This window comes from Theropithecus gelada, chromosome 9 (assembly GCF_003255815.1).
Source record: "Theropithecus gelada isolate Dixy chromosome 9, Tgel_1.0, whole genome shotgun sequence".
Classification (NCBI taxonomy): Eukaryota; Metazoa; Chordata; class Mammalia; order Primates; family Cercopithecidae; genus Theropithecus; species Theropithecus gelada.
In genome coordinates, this window is record NC_037677.1 from 12101803 (window position 1) to 12127047 (window position 25245).

At 42.4% G+C, this 25245-nt stretch overlaps 2 protein-coding genes across 8 annotated transcripts in view; one reads left to right on the forward strand and one right to left on the reverse strand.

Annotated features, from left to right (window-relative positions):
- The window catches only part of NUDT5 (nudix hydrolase 5), a 30326-nt gene extending 26079 nt beyond the window's left edge, over window positions 1-4247 (reverse strand). For 2 of the 6 annotated variants that reach the window (XM_025397468.1, XM_025397469.1), the window contains exon 1: window positions 3885-4247. The gene's annotated coding sequence lies outside the window, so the exon portion shown is untranslated. The remainder of the gene's footprint in view (window positions 1-3884) is intronic. The other 4 variants (XM_025397465.1, XM_025397466.1, XM_025397464.1 and 1 more) reach the window with 4 other exon arrangements.
- Window positions 4077-25245, forward strand: part of CDC123 (cell division cycle 123) — a 54360-nt gene continuing 33191 nt past the window's right edge. The window contains exons 1-4 of one of the 2 annotated variants that reach the window (XM_025397463.1): window positions 4077-4437; window positions 6768-6839; window positions 20290-20347; window positions 20613-20645. In XM_025397463.1, the coding sequence (XP_025253248.1) occupies window positions 4364-4437; window positions 6768-6839; window positions 20290-20347; window positions 20613-20645 (237 nt within the window). In that variant the 5' untranslated portion in view covers window positions 4077-4363. The remainder of the gene's footprint in view (window positions 4438-6767; window positions 6840-20289; window positions 20348-20612; window positions 20646-25245) is intronic. The other variant, XM_025397462.1, reaches the window with a different exon arrangement.

Consider the following 25245-nt stretch of genomic DNA (forward strand, 5'->3'; position numbering starts at 1 on the left):
GTGCAGTTGGCACCGAGGCTCATTATTCAATCACCGTACCTGAATCCCTGCCATCTGTTGAGGCTGCAAAGTGAAGCAAAAAATCCTAACAAGAAATTATATGTTGGCTAGTCTCTCCCTGATAAAGATGAATATTGTTAATATCAACAATACTCAACCAAATACAAGACGCAGGAGCCCACATCATAAGCAGAACTCCTGATTGACAAAGAGGGTCATCAAGCAGTTGGAACAGTTTAATAATTGAATAGAGAAATCAACAAGGCACTTTGAAAGAAATGAAGTGGGAAGCTGAGGCAGGAGAATCAGTTAAACCAGGGAGGCGGAGTTTGCAGTGAGCCGAGATCATGCCAGTGCATTCCAGCACGGTGACAGAGTGAGAGTCTGTCTCCAAAAAAAAAAAAAAAAAAAACAAAAAAAAAAAAAAAAAAAAAAAAAAAAAAAGAAATTAAGTGGAAGAGAGGACTAATTTTTTTTTGCAGTAATAACTTACATTATGATTGTCTTGTTAAAGTCAAGCATCAAATTGGGCATGTCTAAAGTGGCAATCTACATTCTGGCAGAAAAATTACAAAGAAAAGTCACTTGATTTAGAAGGAACAAAGAATCAAATAATTTGTAGTTATATTTAATAATTTTGGTCATAGTTAAAATTTTTTAAATTATATTTTTAAAAGATAATATTCTGGCCGGGCTCGGTGGCTCATGCTTGTAATCCCAGCACTTTGGGAGGCCAAAGCGGGTGGATCACTTGAGGTCAGGAGTTCGAGCCTGACCAACATAGTGAACCGCCCCCCGTCTCTGCTAAAAATACAAAAATTAGCTGGGTGAGGTGGCACACGCCAGTAGTCCCAGCTACTCGGCAGACTGAGGCACGAGAAAAGCCTGAACCCAGCAGGCAGCGGTTGCAGTGAGCCAAGACTGCACCCCTGCATTTCAGCCTGGGCGACAGAGCGAGACTCTGTCTCAAGAAAAAAAAGGATAATATTCTGATGTATCCTTCTTTTGTGCCATTTGCAGTAAAAAAAATTTGGGTACCCACAATTGAATTCACTTATGGGTTTTTTTTTTTCTTTTCATTCTCTTCAGGTGTGGCAGTGGGGTGGGCAGGGAGGAATTAACGTTTACTGAAATTATGCCACTTGGTGATCTCCAGCAATCATTTACCAGGTGGTTTATAATCCTCACGTTTAATTCTGGTTGAGCAACAGTGAACTGACTGTAATGACCCTTGGGAAGGTGAATTGGTTACAGATGTATAGTAATGAGACTGTAAAGAACCACTTATAATAGTCCAGGCAGGACATAACAGGTCTGGCGTAGAGTGGTAGCAGTGGCAAGGTGACATTTAATTTCCATGAAAATGGTTTTAAGGGAGACTGGGACATCGGAAGAAAAAAGGGGTGATGCAGGGCTCAAATCTGTACACACTATGTTTGAGATGATGGCAGACATCCAGGTGAAGAAAACTGGCAGACAGGTGAAAATATTAATCTAGGATGATTAGTCATGCTATGGATTCAGAGAAGGAAATGTGGTTTTTCATTATTTCATTAGGAATTGCACAATAAATCTCCTCCTCCATAATCACATGATTACTGACTTTTCAGCATGCAGGAGGAAAAGCAACTATTTCCACTGTCGAAAGGTTTTACTGGAGAAACTTGATGAATACAATGACTTCATGGCTTAGTGAAGACAACCACAGTGGTTAAAATACACGGAACGCTTATTTAGCTGTATCCATTCAAAGTATTTGAGCATCTCCTATTTATAATGTCAGTTTATTTGATGCTAGTTAAATGTGTAACGAGTTACTTAAAACCAACTGTAATACTAAAAAGTCACTGAACACACTTCTAAAGTATACAGCCTGAATAAAAGGTATTTATAAAAATTCCTTCCCTGTAGTATCTATATATTTAAGCTTACAAACTTAGCTGCTTTTCTACACACAACTGCAATTCTATATTAAAGCTTTGCAACTGCCTTAACCTCTACACTCTTTTTTTTTTTTTTCCCCGAGACAGAGTCTTGCTCTGTTGCCCGGCTGGAGTGCAGTGGCACGATCTCGGCTCATCGCAACCTCCGCCTTCCGGATTCAAGCGATTCTCCTGCTTCAGCCTCCCGACTAGCTGGGACTACAGGCATGCGCCAACACGCCCGGCTAATTTTCGTAATTTTAGTAGGGACGGGGTTTCGCCATGTTGGCCAGGCTGGACAAACTCCTAACCTCAGGTGACGCACCCGCCTCGGCCTCCCAGAGTGCTGGGATTACAGGCATGAGGCACCGCAACCGGCCTATGCTCAAATGTTTCTTGGGCTGTTAAAGTACTGCTCCTCACAGAAGCGCTAATGTTCCCGGGATCTGTTTTCTTCCGCACATTTATTCCTATCTTCATTAGAAAACATCTGACCTAAATAAATCCCCCAATGATGCTGACATCTCCTTCCGCTGCAATTTTTTACTTTCTAAGTCAAATCGAAACAATTATTTGAGCGACCGCTCCTGCCTGCCATTAAGTCTTTCTACCACCACCCTCCAGACATATATATAATATTGCTTCTCTCCCTCAAAACAGAAAGGACTGCATAATTCCAGATCAAGGCATAAATGAACCATTACTGTCCAATCCCCACCAACAAACTCTGCAATATTATAATCTATTTACCTCTGCTTTGAAAATGTTATTCTTTAAAGCACTGCTTCCAACTAGCCACTTAGCCAGTAACATTTTTGAGAAAAACAAAACAAAACCTAAAACAATGTATATATTCCTGGGGGGAAGAGTTTCTAACTCAAAATACGCAGAGAATTCTGTTTATTATTCTAAGGAATATCCTTCTGAAGAGGCCTGCGGTCCGTGGGGCTGTTTCTAATTTAAAACTACCTAGGTGGACCAGGAAGAATGTACATTTAAGGAGATATCTTTAGACATAGATGCCTCGCGCAAGCCAAATGCTCGTAGGGTAAGCGACACGACTAGGGGTTAAAAGCGGCTGGCTGGTAGGCCGGGCGCGGTGGCTCACGCCTGTAAGCCCAGCACTTTGGGAGGCTAAGGCGGGCAGATCACCTAAGGTCAGGAGTTCGAGACCAGCCTGGCAAATATGGCGAAGCCCTGTCTCTACTAAAAATACAAAAATCAGCCGGCGTGGAGGCGCGCGCGCTCTCAGCTACTCGAGAGGCTAAGGCAGGAGAATCACTTGACCCCGGGAGGCGGAGGCTGCAGTGAGCCGAGATTGCGCCACTACACTCCAGCCTGGGCACAGAGTGAGACTCCGTCTCAAATAAATAAAAGCAGCTGGTTACTTCTCATTCTCTTTAACGAAACAAACAAAACTGAACTTTGCTGGGTGACAGGAGTGAAGCAAAGGAAAAAAGAAGGATAGTACAAGTTCGATTCGAATTCTTCCAGTCTTATGATTCGATCACTGCAGGAATACTGATAAAAATCTGCGTTTTTTCCAGCTTGATAACTTTTGCGAGGCGAGACTAAACGAACACAACGCTCAAAGGAGACAAGTCTCCTTTTTCCTCCGCTTTCTCAAATTTACCTCTCGCCTTTTCCCTCCCAAAGTCGAACCCCCCAGGATCGTACAGGCGATATTCCCTCTGCCAAGCATTCTACTCCTCTGCAGATGCTGCAACCTTTACACTGGAACCAACACTTAGCTGTGGTGTTCCCCGCTTTCTTTACTCGGAGTAGCCCAGGCTCCTCCGCTCCAATCCCCAGTTTCCCTCTTGGGCGCCTGGACGCGTGCCCAGCCGCAGCCTGGGAGACACCGCGCGGCTGCACGCACCATGCAGATGTGCTCCCTCTCCCCTTCTACTTCTCCTCCCCAAAGAGATTTTGTGCTGTGACTGGCCTGCCCCGGTTACTTACTCCAAGATGTAGGGGTGAAGAACGGAAGAGGACGAAATAACTAGCTGGAGGCAGCAGTGTCAGCCGATGCCGGTGCCACGATTCCAGACACCGGCGCCTCTCGCGGTGCTAACAGGATGGGCGCGCGCCCTCCTCCCGGCATCCGTAGAACCCCCGCCTTTGACCTAGCTCCAGGTGATTACTTTCCGGGTCAGTGTGTGTCTAGGGCAAAGACGGAGTTGTAAACTTCTTAAAATTCCTCTCTCAACATTTCAGTAATTCCTCTTTCGAGACTAAAGCTCTTTTTGTGTGCGTGTGTGTCAAGCGTATGCCCCGGGATTCTCCTTCTCCGCTTCCCTTTCTCGGTGTTCCTTCTTGCTTTAGGGACCGGAAGAGTCCTTGAACCAAAATAGCTCGGTGGGCACTTCCGGGGCCGGAGCCCAGGGTTCCGGGAGGGTGCAAGCAGGAGAGGGAAAGGCAGCGGCGGCGGCAGCTGGAGAATGAAGAAGGAGCATGTGCTGCACTGCCAGTTCTCCGCGTGGTACCCGCTCTTCCGAGGCGTTACCATCAAGAGGTGAGATGGGAGGGGGTTCGCCCAGCCTACCGGCCAAAGGGAACTGCGACTTGTGAGCGAATCTTACTGCCATCCAAAAAAATGCAGGCCTTCTAGCGACTGCATGGGAGGGAGTGTGTCGAGAGGGAAGTAGGTAAGCAGTTGTCTGCGTCCTGTTGCAAGCCAGCGAGTGTGCTGGCTAGGAGGGTCAGTTGTGGTTTCAGTGAGGGTCGGAGGCGGGAGAAGTAGTGGATTAACGTAGTTTAGGCTTGGGAGTTCACCACCACTACTTTTAGAATGGCCCCAGGCTCAAGATGATCACTGCCCAAGGCCACCCGGTGGCTTAATTGCTTTTCGCCACCTCCCCAGAGGTTGGAGATTGGGAAGGTGAAAGGATACGTAATTACAGTTAGATAAGAGAACAAGTACATAGATCTGTTGTATAGCATAGAGACTATAATGACGATATACGTATAGTATTCGTGAAAAACGGAGAGTGGATGTTAGTGTTCTCATCACAAAAATAACTCTGTTAGGCAATGCATTTGTTAGTTAGCTACATTTAACCATTCCACAATGTATAAATACTTCAAAGCATTAGGTAGGCGGCAAGTATTAATATATACAGTTTCGTCTCTCAGTTTTTTTAAAGGTGTTTATAGAAAATCTGGGGTTTGCACTTACTGATTTTTTTGAGCCAACATTTCAGTAATTGCTGATTCATTATATAATGGTTTCATTCAATAAAGATTGGGTATGTACTTGAAAATGTGTAATAGGCTCAGAATGGTCAGTTAAAATGTATAAGAAAAGTTTCAGGTTCTTAAATAGTATTGGAATGTCTAGTAGAACCTTGGATTCATTGTACTTAACAATTTCGTTTGTTAGCTTTGTAAGAGTAAAATACTTAGGAAGGCTTGTTTGTAATCAGCCAATAGACATATTAAAAAAGAAAATTGAGTAGTGTATAAATAGAATTTAAATTTTTAAAGAGACTTTTAAGTTACAAAATTTCACATGAAATTGATTAAAATTTAGTAGATTTTCAAACATAATAAGATTTGTTAGATGAAATTGAAAGCCTGAGGAAGAACTAGATTTTTTTTTTTTTTTTTTTTTTTTGAGACGGAGTTTTGCTCTGTCGCCCAGGCTAGATTGCAGTGGCAGCGATCTTGGCTCACTACAAACTTCGCCTCTGGAGTTCACGCCATTCTCCTGCCACAGCTTCCCGAGTAGCTGGGACTACAGGCGCCCGCCACCACCCCCGGCTAATTTTTTGTATTTTTAGTAGAGAGGGGGTTTCACCGTGTTAGCCAGGATGGTCTTGATTTCCTGACCTCGTGATCCTCCCGCCTCGGCCTCCCAAAGTGCTGGGATTACAGGTGTGAGCCACCGCGCTCGGCCAGAACTAGATTTTTGAATGTGAAATCGTACTTTTGATAAATCAAATATTTATTTTTAAAACCGAAGTAGCCCATGAATACTCTTTTTTTTGTGCACAAAATCATTTGTAATGTGCCAAAAAAAACTTATTCCATAAATAAATGAGACAAGTCACTGATGTTGTGTTAACTTCCTGAAAGCAGGCTGTAAGCTTTTCCACTTTTTGAAAATGTATATGCCTCAAGATCAAAATAATACCACCACTCTTAGGTATCTGTGGTAGGGCTTGTTGATAATTTATTATTTCAAGGTAAAAAACAAATTATCCCATAAGTTTTTAAGAGACTTCAAATACGACTTTGCCATCCTTAATTCTGATTATCTGAAACAAATTAAGCTAAAGCATGCCCAGTTTAAGCAGCTTTTATCTCTGGTGATCAGCTGAATAGAATGACAGCAAGACACATCCGAAAGTATCATGAATTCTTAGCTGTGGGTGCTCATTGCCAACCCAAAAATGGTTTCCAGATCTTGACTCTACTTCTGCCCTCTATCTTTAGAAGGTGACCAAACGCTAGTCATCTTCTGGTTTGTTTTGCTGCATTTCCTGTGTTGCAGCAAATATCTGCTGGTCTCTGATTTCTTAAAGACACAGAAATGTTGTGCTCACTCAGAATCCTTTTGAGCTTGTTGCTTTCATACTGTGATTTCCATCTGGTTGTTTGGATTTGGCTGGTTTTTGTGGCAATAAGGTGAACCGCAGTATTTAATCATATTATTCTAATTCCTTGTCTGCTGCTACCAAATATACATCATTAACATTTTCTACTTTATATTAAATAAATTTGTGTTATATTGAAATAAATAAATCCAAAATCAATAAAGGGTGGACATTTTTCTCTCTGCTTACAGTTGATCTTTTAAAATGATGCCTTTTTTGGTTTTTTTTTTTTTTTTTTTTTTTTTAGTGTCATTCTTCCACTTCCTCAGAATGTGAAGGATTATTTACTCGATGATGGAACTCTGGTGGTTTCAGGAAGGTAAAGTATTTTAGAAAAAAATTTATTAAACTTTATCATAAAGAAGCACATAAAATGAATGAATTAGCTTAGGCACCATTCTCTCCCTTTAGCTCTTTTTCTCTCCTAGCCAAAATGATGTGCTGATCTTTATCTCATATTCCTTGTCAATGCTTACTTAATATTTTCAGCATTAAGTACTTTTCCCTCTAATAATGACAAGTTGTGACATTGAGCAGTTCCTTTCATCTCTGTCTTTAGAAAACAGTTATGATGACAACTTTTCCTTCTGAAGGTAGCAGGGTGGGGGAAGTACACATTAAAATTCTTTGAGATCCTTCAGTTTTGACGATTAAAAATTAATTGTTGCAAATAGAAAGCTTTACTAGGCTTTATCATTTCATTCCTCAACATTTTCTTCCCCACAATTGACTTACTGTGGCCCCACCTCCACTTTCTAGAAGCCGTTCAGGTAGTTTCCCTATTTATAGAATAAAGGGAAGAAGTTACTGTGTTTCAGTCTTTTGGATGCAAACTTGAAAACATTGAAGAATCATAGGATTTAGTGAAGTTCTCATTTTTTCATTCGAGTCTGCTCAGAAGTCACGTTATGAGTGTTTAGCCCTCACCAGCCTTTCTAAAATAGCCTGACAGTAACCCTATGCCCTGACCTCCCTTCAGTTTTCTGCATCACACTTACTTCCACCTGACAGTTGTTAATTGTTCCATTAGAATGCAGTTTCATGAAAACAGGGACGTGGCCCATTTGTTCACCCCAGCTGGTGGGACAGTGCCTGATACAGCAGAGGTGCTTGATAAACATGTGTTGGATGAAGGAACTCTAGAATTAGAGTAAGAATTGTGTGTTTTCAGTAACACTAAGCGGACCCCATATTTTTGCCTATTGGGTTTTTAATGTGGTTTTCTGGATTATATTTCTGTTTTTGGTATTATTCATAGAGCCTCAATAACCAGAAAATTGTTAATGTAGCGCCTCATTAACTTTGAGTAATTTGAGGCTAAGGAAACAGTAGGAAAGTCAGACAAGTCTCAACTTTAGGATATTTACAGATACAATTTTTTTTGTTTTGTTTTTCTTTTGAGACGGAGTCTCACTCTGTCGCCCAGGCTGGAGTGCAGTGGCGTGATCTTGGCTCACTGCAAGCTCCGCCTCCCGGGTTTGCGCCATTCTCCTGCCTCAGCCTCCCGAGTAGCTGGGACTACAGGTGCCTGCCACCTCGCCCGGCTAATTAATTGCTCACTGCAACCTCTGCCTCAAGTGAGTTCAAGTGATTCTCCTGCCTCAGCCTCCCAAGTAGCTGGGACTACAGATGCCCGCCACCACGCCTGGCTAATTTTTTGTATGTTTACTAGAGACGGGGTTTTACTCAATCTCCTGACCTCGTGATCTGCCTTCCTCGGCCTCCCAAAGTGCTGGGATTACAGACATGAGCCACTGTGCCCGGACTTTTTTTTTTTTTTTTTTAAGATGGAGTTTTGCTCTGTCACTCAGGTTGGAGTGGAATGGCTCAATCTCAGCTCACTGCAACCTCTGCCTCCCATTGATTCTCTTGCCACAGCTTCCCAGCTAGCTGGGACAACAGGCGTGTGCCACCATACACAGCTAATTTTTGTATTTTTAGTAGAGATGGGGTTTCATCACGTTGGCCGGGCTGTCTTGAACTCCTGACCTTAGGTGATCCACTCGCTTCAGCCTCCTGAAGTGTTGGGATTACAGGCGTGAGCCACTGTGCCCGGCCAGTTTTATTATTCTCAAATACATATACCTATTTGCTTTGTAAATGAGCTTATAAATAATAAGCTTATATAAATGAGACTATAAGTAAAATAGCTTTTAATATTAGAAAATAATTGGTAAATCTCAGTAGGGTAAACATATTGAAGAGCTCCTATGATGATTCTCACTGGCCAGATGTTTGCATGGCCTCTGGCTTAGGCAAGCACTGATGTTAAATACTGTGAAACAGGGCCGGGTGTGGTGGCTTATGCCTGTAATCCCAGCACTTTGAGAGGCCGAGGTGGGTGGATCACCTGAGGTCAGGAGTTCAAGACCAGCCGGACCAACATGGTAAAACCCTGTCTCTACTAAAAACACAAAACTTAGCTGGGCCTGGTGGTGGGCACCTCTGATTCCAACTACTCAGGAGGCTGAGGCAGGAGAATTGCTTGAACGCAGGAGGCGGAAGTTGCAGCGAGCCAAGATCGTGCCATTGCACTCCAGCCTGGGCGACAAGAGCTAAACTTCGTCTCAAAAAAAAAAAAAATACTGTTAAACAATGCGATACGGTGCTTTACAGTAAGCCACAAATCACATAGGGATCCTGCCCTTTTGGAGTTGACAGTAAAGCTTAGTATTTTGTGAAAGCCGACATGGCATAGTGCTGTTTCGTTAGTCAGACGACCTAATTTTAAGTAATATCTTTGCTATTTTCTAGTCCTTCCCTCTGTGCCTCAGTTTTCTTGTCTGAATATGGGGCAAATGACAGTATAGACCTTACTTTATAGGGTCATTGCAAAGATAAAAAGTGATAATATGTAAAATGGTCAGTCTAATGCCCAGTATATTGTATGCTCTTAAGACATGCAACTACTTTTATTATCATTAATCTTAGGTGAACATAGCAAACACACAAGAGAATATGTAATGAAAACTGGGATAAGTGCTGTGCAGAAAATGGGGTGGTCATTGCCCTTAAATTGCTGGGAGAGCTGAGGACCACGAGGAGGGTCAGGGAGTGCTCTGAAGAAGGATCTTTGGAGCCTCTGAGATGTGAAGATTGGGGAAATGTGGTCAGTTGAAGGTGAAGGGAAGAATCTTCCAGATGAGGGGAAGAGCATTAATGAAGGCTCTAGGCCTGGAAGATCTTGACATACAAGAAGCTTGGAAAAGGTCATGTAGCTAGAGTATGGGGAGTGAGAGAAGGGTAAGTGGCATGAGATTCACAGTTGATGACATGGGGGAGGACAGTTAAGGTTAGGGGTGTGTGTGGGAGTCATGTTAAAGATGCTGGAATTTATTCTGACAATGTCAGGAAGGCGTTGAAGGGCTCTGAGCAAGAGAATGACTTGATCAGATTTCAGTTTCTGGGCAGTGTCAGGTGACTGTGGAAATGGAAGACAGGTTAGGAGGATATTGCATTGGACTGGGTGAGACCTGCTAGTGGCTTGAACTAAGATGGTGACAGTGGCGGGGAGAGGAAGTGGGTTTCAGAAGATGGGGAGCTTGCAACTTCAGAACTTGAAGACAGGGATGTGTCAAGAATTCCTCTCTGATTTCTGATAGAACGACTAGATGAATGAAGATGTCATTTGCTCAGGTTGAGAGAAGCATTGTCTGTTGAGCCTTTTTGAAAACTCACAATCTGTTGAGAATTTTGAAAGGTTAGTAATTTTAGATTAGGTTACTTTTACAGATAAAAACTCGAAAATTTTAAGTTTAATTTAAATGAGGTACATTTATGATAAAATGTATAGTTTTTTTTTTTTTTTATTTGAGATGGAGTCTCCCTCTGTCGCCTGGGCTGGAGTGCAGTGGTGCGATCTCAGCTCACTGCAAGCTCCGCCTCCCGGGTTCATGCCATTCTCCTGCCTCAGTCTCCTGAGTAGCTGGGACTACAGGCGCCCGCCACCACACCCGGCTAATTTTTTGTATTTTTAGTAGAGACGGGGTTTCACTGTGGTCTCGATCTCCTGACCTTGTGATCCGCCCACCTCGGAAAATGTATAGATTTTAAGGGTACAGCTTGGCAAATTTTGATAAATGGTTACACCTATTTCACCGTCATTCCATTCAAAACATGGAACCTTTCCTTCCCCAGAAAGGTTTCTCTTGTCCCTTTCTTAGTTTCGTTTTATCAGTTCTAGAGTTTCGTATAAGTGGAGTTACATAGTATGTATTCTTTGATGTCTGTGTAAGTGGAAAAAATACCATTTTTCCTCTGCTCTCATACCACCACAATCAACACAGAAGACCTGTGTAACCACATGTGTGGGGTTTTCTTCCCACCAAGAAGCAATCCGTTCTGCAGCAGACGCCAGCTGAGGGTCCTCCAGTCCAATTCAGTCTACCTGGAGGAGCATCAGATCCCACAGCTTGAGGGCTCAGTCTCACAAAGACTGCCCCCCACCCTGATGTCAATTGCAAGCCCCAGGTTCCTCTACCTGTGGGTCTGACCAGGCAGCTAGAAATGAGTGTCCCCTCCTTGGGTTTGATTCATTTGCTAGAGCAGCTCGCAGAACTGAGGGAAACATTTATTTAGGTTTACCGGTTTCTCATAAAGGATGTTACAGCCCTGGTGTGGTGGCTCATGCCCGTAATCCCAGCACATTGGGAGCCCGAGGTGGGCAGATCGCTTGAGGTCAGGAATTTGAGACCAGCCTGGCCAACATGGTGAAACCTCATCTCTACTAAAAATACAAAACTTAGCCAGGCGTGGTGGTGCACTCCTGTAATCCCAGCTATTCAGGAGGCTGAGGTAGGAGAATCACTTAAACCCAGGAATTGGAGGTTGCAGTGAGTCGAGATCGCATCACTGCACTCCAACCTGGGCGACAGAGCGCGACTCTGTTTCAAAAAACCAAACAAACAAAAATAAAGGGTATTAATAATGGATAGAGATGAAGAGCTGTGTAGGGTGCGGTGTGGGGGAAGGGATGCAGATCTCACATGCCCTCCCTACATGCGCCACCCTCCAGAAGCTCCATGTGTTCAGCCATCCGGAAGCTCTTCGTACTTTGCAAGAAAGTGGGAGATGGCTATGAGGTCTGCCATGGACCCTAATTCTTCATGCCTCATCCTACATTGCTTCCACATACAGTGCCTGCCTTTCTCTCCAGACTCTATAAGGTACAGTCTTGTTTACAGTTATAAGTTAGCATACAGTCTGGGTTCAGTAAATGTTGGTTGAATGAGTGAATGAACATACTTATCCTACTTTCTCTCCATGGTAACCTCTGCTGAGTTCGATGAATAGAATAGGCCAACGATGATGTCTAGTTTACCTTGTTTGCCGAGTCAGATCTAATGGTAATGGTTTCCTGGAGTGCCATGTAGGGGATTCTGAAGCTGCATCCAGGGTTCAGTGAGAAAGCTTGCTTGGTTTGATTCTCGTTGCCTGTAGTGGGTGTGGGAAAGGAGGCTAGCAACGTGCATTTCTGGTATAGACAGTGATTCAGTTTCACTGAACACTTATTGCATGCCTAGTATGAGATGAGTACTAAGCTTGATACTAGCATAACAAGATGAGCTGGGCATCCTACCATAGGAGTCTAGGCTTATTAGCAAGTCAAACATACGTACGTACATACATACATACATACATACATACATGTCTGAGTTGTGTTGCAAAAAATGTTTTTGAATAAAAGCATCAACCAGCTGTGGTGGCTCATGCCTGTAATCTGGCACTTTAGGAGGCAGAGGTAAGAGGATCAGTTGAGGCCAGGAGATGGAGACCAGTCTGGCCAACATAGCGGGGCCCCATCTTTACAGAAAACTAAGAAGTTAGCTGGGCCTGTTGGCACACACCTGTAGTCCCAGCTGCTCAGGAGGCTGAGGCACAAGGATGGCTTGAACCCAGCAATCGGAGGCTGCAGTGAGCTGTGATCATGCCACTGCACTCCAGCCTGGGCGACAGAGCAAGACTTTGTCTCAAAAAAGAAAAGCATCAGGTATTCTGATAAGTAATGTATTTGGGGTTTTATTAATCACTGTAAGCTGGGCTTATCCGAAAAGTCTTTACAGTAAGGTGATACTTGAACTGAGCCCACACACTGGGTCTGACGCAGATGGTACCTCCCTTCCAGTCACTAATCCTCATTGTCCCTTTTTGGTCTCTAGTTTTTTTCCTGACCTTGTCTCCCTTAAGGCTGAATAGTAAAATGAGTTGGGCATCCCTAATTGGAAAATATGAAATCTGTCCAGATGGGTGCTGAGATAGTGCCATTTTTGCTTTGAATATTTTATAAAATTATCTTTGGGCCATGTGTATAAGATGTATATGATACTGACACATAACTGTTTTTTTTAATTTTAATTTTTAAGTTTTAGTTTTTGTGGGTACATAGTAAGTGTACATATTTATGGGGAACATGAGATGTTTTGATCCAGGAATGCAATGTGACCTAAGCACATCATGGAGAGTGAGGTGTCCATCCCCTCAAGCATTTATCCATTAAGCTGCAAACAATCCAATTACAGTCTTTATTTTTAAATGTACAGTTAAGTTATTATTGACTGTAGTCACTCTATTGTTCTATCAAATAGTAGGTATGTGGTCGGGTGCTGTGCTCGTGCCTGTAATCAAGCACTTTGGGAGGCCAAGGTGGGCGGATCACCTGAGGTCAGGAGTTCAAGACCACCCTGGCGCAAAATGGTGAAACCCTGTCTCTACTAAAAATACAAAAATTAGCTGGGCATGGTGGTGGGCGCGTGTAATCCCAGCTACTCAGGAGGCTGAGGCAAGAGAATCGCCTGAACCCTGGAGATGGAGGCTGCAGTGAGCCAAGATCGTGCCACTGCACTCCAGCCTGGGCGACAGTGAGACTCCATCTCAAAAAAAAAAAAAAGTATGTCTTATTCATTCTTTCTACTTTTTTTGGTACCTATTAACCCCCACCTCCTCACAGTCCCCTACTACCCTTCCCAGCCTCTGCTAACCATCCTTCTACTCTCTGTGTTCATGAGTTCAATTAGTTTTTAGATCCCACAGATAAGTGAAAATGTGATGTTTGTCTTCCTGTGCCTGGCTGACTTCACTTAACATAATGATCTCCAGTTTCATCATGTTATTGCAGACAACTGGATCTCATTCTTTTTTATGACTGAGTACTACTCCATTGTGTATACGTACCACATTTTCTTTATCTATTCATCTGTTAATGAACACTTAGGTGGCTTCCAAATCTTAGCTATTGTAAACAGTGCTGCAACAAACATAGGAGTTTATGTTTAGACTTGGGTCCCATCCCTAAGATATCTCATATATATGCAAATACTGCAAAATCGAAAATACTTTTGACCCTAAGCGTTTTGGATATAGGATCCTCAACCAGTAGATGCCAATTGTAAAATACATCAGGCAGATTTATATTTTGATTTTTCACAATTCTGTGAAGTAGTTGCTATTTTCCCAATTTTATAGATGGCATATTGATGCAAAGTTCTTGGCTGACAGTTGTGGAACTGAGATATTTAAACTATGCTTGCCTGCCTCCAGAGCCATCACTCTGGTGTGCCAGCTCTGTGTAAGATGTAGGATAGAAAATACAGCATCCTAAATATTAGCACTATACTTTATCCATTTAGTTCTCTGCATGCAGAGGGTTACCTTAGAAAGCCAAGTCTAATAAACTTGCACTTTTTTTTTTTTTTTTTTTTTTTGAGACAGAGTCTTGCTGTGTCACCCAGGCTGGAGTGCAGTGGCACGGTCTTGGCTCACTGCAACCTCTGCCTACTGGGTTCAAACAATTCCCTTGCCTCAGCCTCCCAAGTAGCTGGGACTACAGGTGCCCACCACCATGCCCAGCTAATTTTTTTTGCATTTTTAGTAGAGATAGGGTTTCACCACGTTGGCCAGTCTAGTGTTGAACTCCTGACCTCAGGTGATCCACCCGCCTTGGCCTCCCAAAGTGCTGGGATTACAGGTGTGAGCCACCGTGCCCAGCCAAACTCGCATATTTTCATACATTGTCACCTTTTACAGTGAATAAAATTTATCATACTTCACAGTAGGCACTGCAATAAGTTCTGAAGAACTATATGAATATATTGATAACAAGTATGTTTTTAAAAATGTATATTGTTATACTAACAAAAATGATAAGTGATTTTTAGAGTGGTAGAATACATTTTAATATTTCATCTTATATTGTAAGATTAGTTAAGCCATGTTGAAGATAATGTTGCATTTAAAAATGTTATGTGGCATTTGAAAGGAGATGGAAGAGGGAAAGGCTGGCCCCTTGGGCATGGACTCACATGCTGACAGTGTGCTAGCATTTCCACTATAGAACAGTTCTTAGCTTTGACTAGTTCTTAGCTTTGCGAATCTGGAAAAGCAAGAATTACAAAGAGTTGATTAAAACTTGGGGAAGGCCGGGTGCGGTGGCTCACACCTGTAATCCCAGCACTTGGGGAGGCCGAGGCTGTTAGATTACCTGAGGTCAGGAGTTTGAGACCAGCCTGACCAACGTGGCAAAACCCCGTCTCTAGTAAAAATACAAAAATTATCCGGGCATGAGGCTGGGCGTGATGTCTTAAGCCTGTAATCCCAGCACTTTGGGAGGCCAAGGCAGGCAGATTATAAGGTCAAGAGATTGAGACCATCTGGCTAACATGGTGAAACCCCATCTCTACTAAAAATACAAAAAAATTAGCTGGGCGTGGTGGTGCACACCTGTAGTCCCAGCCACTCAGGAGGCTGAGGCAGGTGAACCGCTTGAATCTGGGAGGTGGAAGTTGGAGTGAGCCGAGATCGTGCTACTGTGCTCCAGCCTGGGCAACAGAGCGAGACTCTGTCTCAAAACAAACAAACAAACAAACAAAATTGGGGAACTGACACACGTTAACCAAAGTCACAGCAGACTGATTGATAAGCCAGATTATTAATTTCTGGATCTGCAGAGGAAGATATGGTGTGCCTTTCCAGCAATTACTACTACTCAGAAAAACACTTAGCACACAGTACACCCTCAACAGATGTGAATGGAATTACTCCCTGTAGCTTCATATTTCTTAATATACTCACACTCATATTTCTTAATATTATCTCTATCTTTAATATTATTTCTTGACTTTCCGTTATGATGTTTGTAGGTTTTTAGATTTAGCTCTGTTATAGCCTTTTTATCTTTTTTTTTTTGAGTCAAAGTCTCACTCTGTTGCCCAGGCTGGAGTGCAATGGTGTGATCAGGACTCACTGCAACCTCTTCCTTCTGGGTTCAAGCAATCCTCCCATGTTATCCTCCTAAGTAGCTGGGACTACAAGCATGTGTCACCATGCCCGGCTAATTTTACTTTTTTGTAGAGAGAGGGTTTCGCCATATTGCCCTGGCTGGTCTTGAACTCGTGGGCTCAAGGAATACACCCACTTGGCCTCCCAAAGTTCTGGGATTACAGGTGTGAGCCACCGTGCCTGGCCTCTTTATCTTCCTTACAATTTTTGGTTAAATCAGTAGTCGATGTTTACAATATCATGTCATTACCATTGACTACAGAGCCACATTGTGTACTATGATTATCTTTTCTCTTTTGAAATAACTTTGTTTTCCCTGGAACCAATAATCATGTTTTTAAAATGTGCTTTATTTTTTGTGTCTATCACTAATATCTTACAAATGTTGCAATAGACAGGTCATAGGTCTTTTAGCTATTTTTCTAAACCTTCAGGTACAGTTCCAAACCTAGTAGTTGCGTTTTTCTTTTCCTGGAGATCTCATTTTAGCGATCTTCCATTTTCCTGTTCCCGTTGGAGCTGGCAGTTCTGCAGGTCTGGTGTGCGGTTGTCAACTTGGGACTTTTCTTCTGTGCTAAATTTTCTGTGCCTTGGATTCCACATTATTGTTCTCTTGGTTTATTCAGTTTGCTTTATTGGAACACATGCTCCAGAATGCATAGGAGGAAAAGCTTTTGGGTCTTTGCATGCCTGAAAAAATTTTTATTTTTCTCTTAGACCTGATGGGGAATAGTTTCTTATCTTCATGTGGCAGAAAATTGCCCTCTGGTTTCCAAGGCACAGCCCACTGTATTTTTTGTTTGTTTGTTTTTTGAGACAGAGTTTCTCTCTTGGAGTTGAGTTGCACCATCTTGGCTCACTACAAGCTCCGCCTCCCAGGTTCAGGCCATTCTCCTGCCTCAACCTCCAAAGTAGCTGGGATTACAGGTGCCCACCACCATGCCTGGCTAATTTTTGTGTTTTTAGTAAAGATGGGGTTTCTCCATGTTGGCCCGGCTGGTCCTGAACTCCTGACCTCAAGTGTTCCACTCACCTCAGCCTCCCAGAGTCCTGGGATTACAGGCGTGAGCCACCACGCCCAGCCCAGAATGACTCTTGAAGCCAGTCTGAATTAGAGGAATGGGAAAATAAATGCTATTTCTAGATGGGAAGAGTGGCAAAGTCACTCTGCCAAAGGGCATGTCTAAAGAGATTGGAAGCGTGGCTGGGCGCGATGGCTCTCGCCTGTAATCCCAGCACTTTGGGAGGCTGAGGCAGGCAGATCATAAGGTCAGGAGATCAAGACCATCCTGGCTAACATGGTGAAACCCCGTCTTTACTAAAAATACAAAAAATTAGCCGGGTGTGGTGGCCGGCGCCTGTAGTCCCAGCTGCTTGGGAAGCTGAGGCAGGAGAATGGTGTGAACCCAGGAGGCGGAGCTTGCAGTGAGCTGAGATCCGGCCACTGCACTCCAGCCTGGGCGACAGAGCGAGACTCTGTCTCAAAAAAAAAAAAGATTGGAAGCATTATTGTGTCCATTTTTGCCCATTTAAGATATTTTTTTTCCTCCATTTATTGTGTTAAGTACGTGGTAAGCCCTTTCATTCTAAAGACTTAAATTTTCCTGTTTTGGGCTATTAAAAAAGAATCTTTGATAATTTCCTCTAATTTCTTGCTCCTCTTTCTGAACCTCCTGTTGTTTTGGTGTTTGATCTTTGGGCTTAATTCTCTGAATTTTGTTATTTCTTCTCTATTTTCTCTTTCCTTGTCTTTTTTGTTCTAATTCTAAGTAATTATTTTTCCATTCTGTTGAATTTTAAAATTTCAACTGTCATGTTTTCAGTGTCTACAAGTTCCTCTGTTCCTTTTTTATAGCCTCCTCTTCTCCCTTAATGGATGTGACATCTTTTATATTCGAGGGTATTAATGATTTTTAAAAATATCTTTCATCTGGTCCCTTTATTGTCTTTTTTTTCTTCCATGCCCCTTTTTTCTCTCCTTTTTGAAAACACTTTTCATCTTGGAGTTTTTCTTCTGTTTTCTAATCATTGTAGGCCTTCATTCATATTTAGGAGTGAGGAGGACACACACAGACAGACCTTTGCAGACTTTGTGTACCTGGGTGGAGCTTGATGCCTGAGGGTGCCAGCAGGCAGCAAGCATTGAGGGAAGATTCCCAGATAATGGTGTGTCCTCTGGGGTTTCTCAGTTTCTGCCCGGAAGAATCCTTTAATCTGTCTGTGTTGTGGGAGCAGGGTGGGAGGAAGGGGACTAGGGGTCGCAGTGTTCAATTTGACTTTCACGTAACTTCTTACCATAGTCCAGTCCAGCATTTCACCCCCGTATTCGTCTGGGCCGTTGTGTACCTGAACCCTCTTGAGTTCATTTTTTCCAGAAAATAAATCTGCTTACCAAAGGGGCTAAGGAGGATTCGTTGCTAGGGTGTGCAGGGCAAGGAGATGGATGTTGTCTCACTGCTCGCTGGATGGACTTCAGAGCTTCAGTTCCATGTTCCAAGATAACTCTTAAGTTCTAACCTGTTGCTCCTTGACTTATCCCTCCCCTTGACTTTCTGTTTTCCAAACTGTTGTTGCCATCTTTCTTCTATGGTTGATTCCTTTTCACTTAGCATTGTCCTTGGGATCTTTCCTCTCACTTTAGTAGAGTTTCCAGAGGGAACATAGAGATAAAAGCACATGTTTAACCAGAATCTTCCCCTTCCTTTTCCTTCTTTAGTTTTTGCATAACTGCTATGTTGGTTCTTATGATTATTTTTCTCAATGATATGAGTTCTTCCCAGGCTAGTTATTTGTACTTGTGTGTTGAGGAGGGGCCAGGGTGGTGTTCTGAGTCTTCCTTCTGAGTTCTTTCAGCCTCCGATTCCCTCTAGGCAATGAAGATGAGCTGCTGGGTGGCCCTTTTCAGCCCTTGTGTTGCAGGTGATCAGCGACTATCTGGGGCTAGTGATGTGGGTAGTAAGAAGAATTTACCATGATAGTTGGATACAGAGAAAGGCAAATTTATTAGAGAAAGTATGAAAATATGTTGCAAGGGTGCAATGGGCAGGTCAGCAAGAAAGGAGCTGACTGTGGGGAGACAAAGGCTTGCTGGGGATTTTTATAAGATGGTATTTGTGTTGTGCCCTGAAGAAGGCTTTGTGCAGTATTGCAGTGAGCTCACTTGCCTTTTTCTATCCTTTGAGGGTCCAGTGGTAGCTGGGCATGGAAAGATAGTGAGTTATCTGTGCAGGAGGGGTGTGTGTCCTGGACCATGAAGAAAGGCAGACTTAGAGCTTATCTGCCTTGTCTTTTTGCTTTCCCCTGCTCCCGCCAGTCCAACTCCTTTCCCCTAATTAGGACTCCACACCTTGCTTTGCTTCTGTCTTCTTCAAAGACAGTGTGCCTGTTTACTTTCCCCTCTCTTACCCTTTGCTGTGGTTCAGTCTAGATCCAGAATTAATTCCTGACACCAGCCCGCACACCATGTTTTCATTGTGCAAAGAAAAGATTCTTGGTTTTGCCCCCAGAGTAGTTCCATCATCTGTGTAGACAGCTCTTCAGACATTCGCTTCTGGTGTCTTTCCTTATCCTATTCAATCTTCCCTTTCTTGACAGAACTTTCTCACACACTGAGTTTCAGAGTCTAGATGATTCAAGGTATTATCAGAGATGGAGTTTTTTTCTCTTTCCCTTGTTTTTAATGATACCTGAGAACAGGACAGAAGGGTTTTATTCTGTCAGCTCTTCGTGCAAGTGTACTCTCATTTCTTTCTTTCTTCTTTTTCTGAGACAGGGTCTTGTTGTCTTGCCCAGGCTATAGTGCAGTGGTGCGATCATAGGTCACTGCAGCCTCAAACTCCTGCGCTCAAGGGATCCTTTTGCGTCAGTGTCCTGTATAGCTGTGACCACAAGTGTTCTCTACACCTGGCTAATTTTTAATTTTTTGTAAAGACAGAGTCTCTGTGTTACCCAGGCTGGTCTCAAACTCCTGGGCTTAAGCAGTCCTCCCATCTCAGCCTCTCAAAGTGCTGGAATTATAGGTGTGAGCCACCATGACTGGCCTTATTCTCCAATTTTAAGGCTTTCAGTTTTATTTATTTATTTGTTTGTTTATTTATTTATGTATTTTTGAGACAGTGTTTTATGTTGTCACCCAGGCTGGAGTGCAGTGGCATGATCTTAACTCACTGCAGCCTTGACCTCCCATGTTCAAGTGATCGATCCTCCCACCTCAGCCCCCAGATAGCTGGAACTATAGGTACATGCCACCTCGCCCAGCTAATTTCTGTATTTTTTGTAGAGACAGGGTTTTGCCATGTTGCCCAAGCTGATCTCTACCTCCTGAGCTCAAGCGATCCACTTGCCTCAGCCTCCCAAAGTGCTGGGATTATAGGTGTGAGCCACCACACCTAGCCTAATTTTAAGGTTATTTTAAAACATATACTCAGTACCCCTAAATTAGGACCACACAGGACCCAAGTCCTTTTCTTTCTTGATGTTTGTTTGTGTTTTTTTAGGGACGATCCACCAACACATTCTCAGCCAGACAGTGATGATGAAGCAGAAGAAATACAGGTTGGTACCAAATAAAATAATCTGCTCTGTAGACTGTTGTAGTTTAAATGATCTCTGAGATGGTTCTGACTTTTAGATCTTATCTTACATCTGATAAAGTGAGAAATTACATGAGAATCTTACTTTGACATATATTTTCACATATACTCTGTGTTCAGGAAAAGATGTCTCCGTTTGATTTATAATTTTTAGATGGAGCACTGCTGTTTGAAGCCCAGTGCAGTATTTAAATGTAATGTTTTGTTTTTTCCTCTTTTTCATGCAGTGGTCTGATGATGAGAACACAGCCACGCTTACGGTAAGAGCACAGCAGACTCAGTGTGGGGACAGCCTCACACTGTCACACAAGGGTTAGCGCCAGGGTTTAAGTGCATACCTCTCTAAATTCTTAGTTAGTCGCCATTTCATATATTATTTTTCCTGTGGGCTGTCGTTTTTATTTTGAAAAATGACTTGAAGCCTCATTTAGCAGGCAAACATGATTTGCCCTTTTCCCCTTTAATTGCAAAGGAAATATTTCGAGTGCATATTTGATGCCTTGACTTACTTCTGTTAAGCTCTGATGCTCTGCAAGAAGGAATTACACCTAATGTTAAACTCTGAGATTCCTATATCTCTGAAACATAAATTAAAGTGAAAATCTGTATTTCCTTATTCAAGTGTATTTATTTATATTTAGTTAGTTAGTTATTTTGTTTGTTTATTTTTGAGACAGAGTCTTGCTCTGTTGCCCAGGCTGGAATGCAGTGGTGTGATCTTGGCTCACTGCAACCTCCACCTCCCAGGTTCAAGTTATTCTCCTGCCTCAGCCTCCTGAGTAACTAGGATTACGGGTACCTGACACCAAGCCCGGCTAATTTTTGTATTTTTAGTAGTGACAGGGATTCACCATGTTAGCCAGGGTGAACTCGAACTCCTGACCTCAGGTGATAGGCCCGCCTTGGCCTCCCAAAGTGCTGGGATTACAGCTCTGAGCCACAGTGCCTGGCCTCAAGTATATTTAAATGGCATAAAAATTATTGTTTCTTTCAAGCGAGAGTAGAGAGGTATAACTTTTACCAGTGTTTTACATAAAAATGTAGAGGTTATCAAGCATATCACAGTGTTTTAGGATAAGAGTGCCGTTGTGAAAGTTAACCTGAAATTTTTTAAATGAAGATATTTTTAAAGGAGTGGGTGAAGCAGATGATCTGTTTCTAAAAATAGGTGAACGAAACTCCTCATACCTTGAGTTAAAAGGGAAAGATTTTTAGTGAAACTCCTTACAAGTAAATGTAAAGGCAGAAATATAGAAAACCAGCTTTGTGGGAGAGTTTGTTCTAATCTAGCTCTAAATAAGAAGATACTTGTTTATTTTAATGAGAGATATGATTGCCGGGGTAGAAGAAAAAAAAAGAAGTGGAGCTGCTCAAAACTGACATGTTTCTTTAGGTGTAAAAAGGGAAGCCTGCCAGCAGATGCCTAAGTGGAAAGTTCGCATGTTTCATTTACTCCAGATGCCATTCAGATCACTCTCATTTTATGAAAATTCCATTCCGTGTCATGTAAATGTTACTTATCTGCCATACTCAGGCACTAAACTGGATTCTGTGAGATGAACACAGATGGATATGATTTGATTCTCACCATTAGGGAGTTTGTAAACCAGGGGAAAGGTGACACAGGCAGGGGGAGATGACAGTGCTGTCAGATCAGAGAGAGTAGTTACAGCTGAGGACACCAGAATGCCTGACAGGACAAGTGGTATCTGACCGGATCTTAATAGTGGTGGGGAGTATCAGTATCAACTCGTTTTTAAATATGTATAGATGGGCCTGGCGCGGTGGCTGATGACACCTGTAATCCCAGCACTTTGGGAGACCAAGGCGGGTGGATCACTTGAGGTCAAGAGTGACCTCACATCTGACCAACATGGTGAAACCCCGTCTCTACTAAAAATACAAAAAACTAGCCAGGCATGGTGGCAGTCACCTGTAATCCCAGCTACTCAGGAGGCTGAGGCGAGAATTGCTTGAGCCCAGGAGGTGGAGGTTGCAGTGAGCCAAGATTGCGCCACTGCATTCCAGCCTGGGTGACAGAGAGAGACTCTGTCTCAAAAAAATAAAATAAGTATGTATAGATGATAGATACAGCAATTAATAATATAAAGGGGTGTGTGTGTGTGTGTGTGTGTGTGTGTGTGTGTATTTACCAAAGAAGTTCACTAAGAAGTTTTAGAATCATTGACATGTAACATCCTGGTAGCAGTGAGCACACCTGATTCCTTGATCTTGGTTTCTAAATACCAATCTCCACTAAACAAAATTGAAGCTTCTTGGAGATATTCCAGACTTGGGTTGGGAAAGTAAAAATGAGCCTGCAACAGCCTGTGCCAGGAACTATGGAAGTGCTGAAACAATGATGGGACATGACAAAAAGATGCCAGAAGCCAGCTTAGGGCTCTCGTGTCTAAAAATATGAGCATTATAACAAATACAGTTTGAGCGTTCCTAATCCCCAACTTCAAAATCGAAAATGCTCCAAAATCCAAAACTTTTTTAAAAGACTGGGTGATCTCACTGTGTTACCCAGACTGCACTCAAACTTCTGGGCTCATGAGATCCTTCTGCTTCAGCTTCCTGAGTAGCAGGTACTGCAGGTATGTGCCACCATGCCTAGCTCCCAAAACTTCACGAGCACTGACATGACACCACAAGTGGAAAATTCCACACCTGACCTCATGTGACAGGGACAGCCACAATGTATGTGCATAACCCAGCTCATTCAGCCTCCCCAAGGGAAAATGAAATTACCTTCCGGCCATGTACATAAGGTGTATATGAAACGTAATGACTTTTGTGTTTAGATTTGGGTCCCATCCCCATTATGTATATGCAAATATTCTGAAATCCAAAACACTTCTGGTCTTACCCATTTTGGATGAGGGATACTCCATGTGTAGTAATAGGAATAGATTATGACCTATTGACTAAAATAAGAATTGCTGATCCCATAGTGACATACATAAGTGATTAAATAAGTGGGGAAAAAAGGAAGCTTGTTTTTATGGTAGTAAAGGCACTAACTAATACATGTAGAAGGAATGATGGAATTAGGAATTACTATTTGGCAACCATGGTAATAATATTTGATTGAATAGATGCTAAAACTAGTGGGTGAATATACAGTGAGAAAGAAGATATTTCCATCTTCTCAAAGTATCTTCACCCAAATTACTTACTATTTGCGCAAAGGAAAAATAGTAATGTTACCATGGAAAGACCTGGCAGCCAAGTGATCAGTATTAACCTCGACAGTGACGGGACAGACCTGTCATGCGTGCCTCCCGATACAATGCATGGGAAGGACACCACCTGTCACAGCTGCACAGCCTGAGTCTACTTGGGAGGAGACATCCAACAGACTCAACTTTTAGAAATTGTATAGAGTAGTTGCCCTGAACTTTTCAAAAACATCAAGGTCATAAATGGTAAGAACAACAGAGAGAGGAACTGCCACAGATTGAAGAAGATTTATAGAGACCTGACAACTAGATTCAGTCCATGATTCTAGCTAGACTAGATGCCAGGACCAGAAAAAATGTTTCAATTTTTTTTTTTCTGTAAAAGATGTTATTAGAACACTTGGCAAATTTTGAATAAGATCTCTATTGTGTCAATGTTAGTTCCCTGATTTTGATAGATAATTTATAGAAAATGGCAAAAATCATGACTCATATAAAACTCTTTAATGCATGTTGAAGACGTTAGTTAACGCATAAGGGAACCAGACGTTAGAACTGGTTCAAAAGAGAATCCAAAGAAAAGTTATATTTGTAGATCAGGAATATTGAAATAGGTATGTAAATGAGGCAAAACTGGTTTTGCCTCCCTGCAGTATGGGAGAAAAGACAATTGGACCTCTTCCAGATGAGATAGAAATTACATGTCCATAAGAATTAGTTCATGTCACTATCACTTACCTAGAATTTGCCAGGTTGTAAAGTAGCTCACAGACCTGGCTAAAAACAGATAACCTAGAAGATTGTGCTGTATATAAACAGTGCATAGGCTTCCACTTCAGACTGTGCATAAACTTTCTATAATTTAAATTTGTTTTAGGATTCTTATGGCAGGTTATCCTAAAGTTGAGTAATTTTGAGGATTTGAGGGAACTGATCACATCTTTTAAAAGGCATGCACATAAAGTAATCCTTAGATGTCAAGTTTTATGGGATAGGAAAATGAAATTGCTCTATCTATGAAGGTTGAATTCTTTCGTGTTGTAAAGTTTGTGCAGCAATGCCATTCGTAGGAAATACTGCCAGTGCCCATCTCACAGGAGTGGGGTTTATGGCTAGAGCGGTAGGGGAGCCAAGTCAGCTGCTTCAGGCAATTATAAGGAATTGGCCTCCCATAAATCATAATTGCTTTGTGTGGGGAGAGATGAATGGAAAATCAAGGACTCAGTGCTGCTGTTCATTCTGAAACCTTCTAAATTACTCTGGTTTCATTTCATGTGTCTAAGCTGAAGTCGTCTAGTGGAAAATAGAGGGGCAGCCGATCAAGTAATTAAAAGATACTGTTATTAACCAGTCTAGAGGTCAGATTTATCTGTATCAGAAAGAAAGGCAGCCTAATTGGGCCTTAAGCTCTCATTTTTCTTCCCTAACCTTTTGCTCAAAGCTGTTTCTTGGTTTGGGGGATATATGACCATGTTTTAAAACGCATTTCTTTGGTCTTTTCTCAGACTCTTGTCACAGTTTTTTCTCTCACATAGCTGGGTTAGATCTTGGGGATCCACATAACTATTTGATGTAATCTTGAATGTGTAGTTTAGTTAAGTCAAGATGTAGTCTGTCTTTTTTTTTTTCCTATGGAAGAAGTTGGTTACTGGATTTTTTTTTTTTTTTTTTTTTA